At 37.1% G+C, this 4,789-nt stretch overlaps 1 protein-coding gene across 1 annotated transcript in view; it reads right to left on the minus strand.

The window, feature by feature from the left end:
• LOC107723718 (serine/threonine-protein phosphatase 6 regulatory ankyrin repeat subunit C-like) overlaps window positions 1-4,789 on the minus strand; it is a 23,270-nt gene that overhangs the window by 10,416 nt on the left and 8,065 nt on the right. Inside the window, exons 8-16 of the mRNA XM_016532429.1 lie at window positions 3,906-4,118; window positions 3,685-3,763; window positions 3,496-3,610; window positions 2,567-2,649; window positions 1,974-2,091; window positions 1,698-1,766; window positions 1,221-1,361; window positions 1,059-1,121; window positions 279-390 (exon numbers count right to left, since the gene is read on the minus strand). Of these exons, the coding sequence (XP_016387915.1) occupies window positions 279-390; window positions 1,059-1,121; window positions 1,221-1,361; window positions 1,698-1,766; window positions 1,974-2,091; window positions 2,567-2,649; window positions 3,496-3,610; window positions 3,685-3,763; window positions 3,906-4,118 (993 nt within the window). The remainder of the gene's footprint in view (window positions 1-278; window positions 391-1,058; window positions 1,122-1,220; window positions 1,362-1,697; window positions 1,767-1,973; window positions 2,092-2,566; window positions 2,650-3,495; window positions 3,611-3,684; window positions 3,764-3,905; window positions 4,119-4,789) is intronic.

Consider the following 4,789-nt stretch of genomic DNA (forward strand, 5'->3'; position numbering starts at 1 on the left):
GGGCCGAGTTATTTTTTTTAACCCAAATGCTGGGTTCAGCCTGTTGGGTCATTTTATTGGGTTATTTTTAATATTTTTTTTACCTAGGTGCTAGGTAGTTTTTCTGTAATTAAGTTGCTGGGTCATTTTTAATGCTAGGTTATTTTTTCTACCCAATCGCTGGGTCAAAATAACCCAGCATGTATTCTGTCTAATATTTACCCAGCGCTGGGTTGCCAAATAACCCAAGTTGGGTTGTTTTTAACCCAGCATTTTTTAGAGTGAAAGATCAATCTCACCAGCTCCAGGTTTTGTTTGTTGCCATGGGCTGCAGCATAATGCACAGCACTGTATCCTTTAGTGTTGCACAGAGATGGATCAGCACCATTATCCAACAAATGCTCCACACACCTGAAAGTATCAAAATGCATGGGGCTCAAAGACCAAAACAACTTTCCTCAGTCACACTAACATTCAAAAGTTTGGGGTATGTAAGATTTTTTAAAATGTTTTTAAAAGTCGTCTCTTGTGATCACCAACACAGCATTTATTTTGATAAAATCAAGTAAAAACAGTAATTTGTGAAACTGTGATTTAAAATATTTTTTTTCTATTTTAATACATTTTAAAATGTAATTTATTATTACTTCAGTCTTCATTGCCACATGATTCTTCAGAACAGAATCAAACAGAAAATTTTGTAACATAGATGTTACATTATACAGTATAGCTGAAGATGCATCCTTGCTAAATAAATTGTTTGTTTCTTAATTATTTTATACAGTTTTTTCCAAACTACTTTGCTGACCCCTGGGAGACCTTTGAAACAATGTGCAGTACCTTAATGGACCACTAGGGGTCTGCACACCCCTAGCACTAAACAGTGTTCAAAGAGACAGCTGACATTATCTGCACCAATGATTCCACTCCAGATGGTCATGTGACACATGTGACATAAGTGTAAAGCATATATAATGTAATTATTATTTCAATAATTCAAGTGGAAAAAACAAACTTCAAGTAAGAGCTGCTAAGATTAGGTACAGAACTTCATTTACAAACAAAAAAACAAAACTTACAGGAAGGATTCCTTCTCCCCATCCTCTTGGTTCTGATGGGTGCTGGCATGGGGTCGGTCCATTCTGAGAAAGACACCAGAAATCAGTAATGCGGTGTACACCATGCACTATTATATTTAATAGTTGCAAGATGATGTGTGGATGTGTGTGAGTGCATTTCACCTGCAGAACGCAGTCGATGCAGCTGAATAGTGTAGAGGTGTACAGCCAGAGCGGTCACGCTCATTGACCTCCGCCCCCGCTCCTACCAGAACCACCACACACTGATACCTACCATTAGCAGCCGCATAGTGCAAAGGAGTCCTGGTGGAGAGACAAATTTAAACACTCAGCATACTGGTAAACCTAAAAAAAAAGGTTCAGCATACTTCATGCCAAAATCCTATATTAAAGAGAAGAAATTGCACGGAATACACTGAAACCAAAAACAATCAGCCGAAATACATTTTTTGACAAAATTATATAATTAAAAAGTTGACATAAAAACTGTATATTTGAGTGTTGATTATTAAATGTGATAAAAAATGATTGCAGAGCATCACTACTTGGCATAAGGAATATTTACATCATGCACACTTCAGACATGATCATGACAGAAATTGTGAGCATCCCATTTTATCAAAGAAAGAAGATTTGTACCTTCCAAACTTGTCCTTCTTATTCATGTCAGCTCCACTGCTTAAGAGCAGGTTGAGACATTCAACATTCCTGAATGAAGAAAATAAAGGATATGCATAAATAAATATGTTAAACATCTTTTTCAATTACATTCAGATGCTGGCTGTTGAGTCAGAATCAGCAAAACGACCTTGGTTGGCATTTGTGCGCATAAAACGCTGTTTTTATGGGACACCTGATGTAAAGTGGGCCAGTGGCTTTTTAAATAGCCCATTCTAAGTAGAGCTGCAGCCTCACCCTCCAGAGGCAGCAGCGTGTAGACAGGTCCTCCCAAAGTTGTCTGGGGTGTTGATGTCAAATCCGGCCGAGAGCACGTGTTCTTTACTCATTGACAACACAATGCTGTAGAGCTGACCTGCAAAAGTCAATGCAGTGTTAGTTAGAGGAAAACACTGTCACTTTGGCTGGCAGGAAATCGGTCATGTGAAAAGCAGTTAATGGACTGCTTTAAGACTTCAGTCTATTACTAATGAAGTAGCATGGAATTTGACATTTTTTGAAGTAACATGCACATAAATCTGGGACTGCAGATGCAAATTAGCTTTATAGCTAACTCTGGCACAACACTGTTGTTGTGCGTTGTCCCTGTACAAATAAATAGAAAAAAAATATATATATATACAGTGGGTACGGAAAGTATTCAGACCCCCTTAAATTTTTCACTCTTTGTTATATTGCAAAAAAAATATATATATATATATATATATGACAACTATTTAGTACCATATTATTACAATCACAGCACTTCCCTAAGGGACAAGGACATATACAATATAGTCTAGGGACAAAACCATTTTCATTTGGCCCTTGCTGGGAGAAAGTGTGCGTACCTGAGGAAAGTAGCTTACGACAACAGTCAGAGGACCCGTAGAGCACAGCTAAGTGTAGAGGAAACATCCCATGAATCCCTTGTCTGTACAAAGAAGACAAATAAGCAAATTATTTCATTACACATGCCACAAGCAGATAACATGCAAACTGAGAGGAGATTAGAATCAGTTTCCTTGTAAATGCAAATTCCTTTTGGAAGAGGGGTAAGACTGTGCCATTTTTAACTAAATTGTCAGAAATACAAGGAGAAATGAGATGCACATGAAACAAATACACCTAATTATATGTGAGGGTGCCTGCTATTAACTGAAATTTTCTCACATTTTCATGAAAAAGCGAGGAAATGTATAATATTCACAATTTTTTAATGTAGTGATCCAATCTTCAACATTTTGCAATGACTTGCAACATTATATGAATGTTTTTTTTCTTTCTTGTTACTTATTGAGCCAGTGACACACTTTAGCCCAGTGCTGATGTTATTAACTAAAACTAAATCATATGATAAAATGTGCAATTTTGTAATTACAATAAAGCTAAAATATAAATATTACATGAAAAACTGAATCTTGTAAAAATGAAATGTAGTCTTGGCAACTAACTGAACAAGTTAAAGTACTCTCTAAAGAGTACTAAACTTTTTAAAGAATTATTGAAAAAAAAAAAAAGCACATAAAATTACTTAAAAATAATAATAAATTAGAATATAATATAATTTATAATTAATACTAAAAAAACACTGCTTCAGCCCCACATACCATTTTGCATAAATGTAATTCATGATCATTAGCCACATAATTTGCTTAAGATTGTATGATAAAGACATTATGCAATTGTTATATTGTAAAAGATGACTTTACTTCACTCACTACAAAGCAAGAAAACAAAAACACCTAAACAAAGTCTCACTTAACAAACATGTTTTTACCTGGCTGTGTCAGCACCGTTTGTCATTAAGGTGCTGATAAGCAGCTCGTGGCCGTACTTAGCAGCAACATGAAGAGGAGTATTGCCATATCTGTCCACACAATCTATCTCCCCACCTGAGGAAACAACAAGTAGGGGTTAAATACTACAAAAGGAATTGGAAATTGAGTGAAAAAGGAAAGTAACTAACCATTTTGAATAAGGATCTGAGAGCGAGTGAAACGTCCATGAATGGCTGCCATGTGCAAAGGGCTTTTCCCTTCTTTACTCTGTGGAAAAGAAAAAATAAAGGAATGTCTTTCCTAAAGCTTAAAAACATTGAGAAAGGATACAAAAATTCAAGTCAAATACGTTTAGATCATCCAATCAGAGAAATGCATTAATAAACCACTCCCGTTTCCCTATCCAGACCTGCATGTTGACATCAGCACCGTTGTTGACCAGCAGCTCCAGGCAGAGAGCCCCGTTAGTGGACACGGCAGCCAGGTGGAGGGGTGTGTAGCCGCGGTGGTTGGGCTGGTTGACGTTGGCCCCACGGTTGACCAGCTCGTTGGCTACAGCCTCCTGTCCCGTGTAGCAGGCCACATGGAGAGCAGTGTTTCCAAAGGCATTAGGCTCATCAATCTGAGAAACAGACAGCATGGAATAAAATATCCTGCAAACCAAGGATCAACCATCTTTCTTTTCCGGGAAAATAAACCAAAAATATTGAGGACTCATTCTGCACTACAGATTTTTGCCACCATCTTGCTAGTACAAAATCATGGGTCATAGCTATGACATAACTAATACTGATCCTTTTTTATTGACAAGTCGTTCAAATACCCGCCAAAATGTTTTTTTAATTAAAATTATATTATGACAATAATAAAATATTCACATGAGGTGGGTTTCAGAAACAAATTATCATCACTCAAGTAGACCAAATCCATGGACATCCGATTCACTTTTTGGCCTAAAATTTGTTCTTTTAAAAACTAAACACTTTACATTGCAATCATTTTTGACCCATGGCCTAGTGACGAATAGCCAGTGAGGAACATTTATCTGGGTTAGAAAAGGTCACGTTTTCCAAATGCATCATGTTTGAATTAGGGGTCGACCAATTATCGGCGCAGATATTAAGCATTTTTATGATTATCGGTATCGGTCATTTTCAAAACCGATTCGCAGATAAAATAACTTAATTTTGAAACGCGCTATTTGGCTTTGATGCAGCCTGTCAGAACTCACCACTCTGTGGCCTAAAGCAATCTCCGCCCACCGCCCATCTGATTTGTTGGGAGTCACGAGTC

Source organism: Sinocyclocheilus rhinocerous, unplaced genomic scaffold (assembly GCF_001515625.1).
Source record: "Sinocyclocheilus rhinocerous isolate Xijiao unplaced genomic scaffold, SAMN03320098_v1.1 scaffold905, whole genome shotgun sequence".
Taxonomy (NCBI): domain Eukaryota; kingdom Metazoa; phylum Chordata; class Actinopteri; order Cypriniformes; family Cyprinidae; genus Sinocyclocheilus; species Sinocyclocheilus rhinocerous.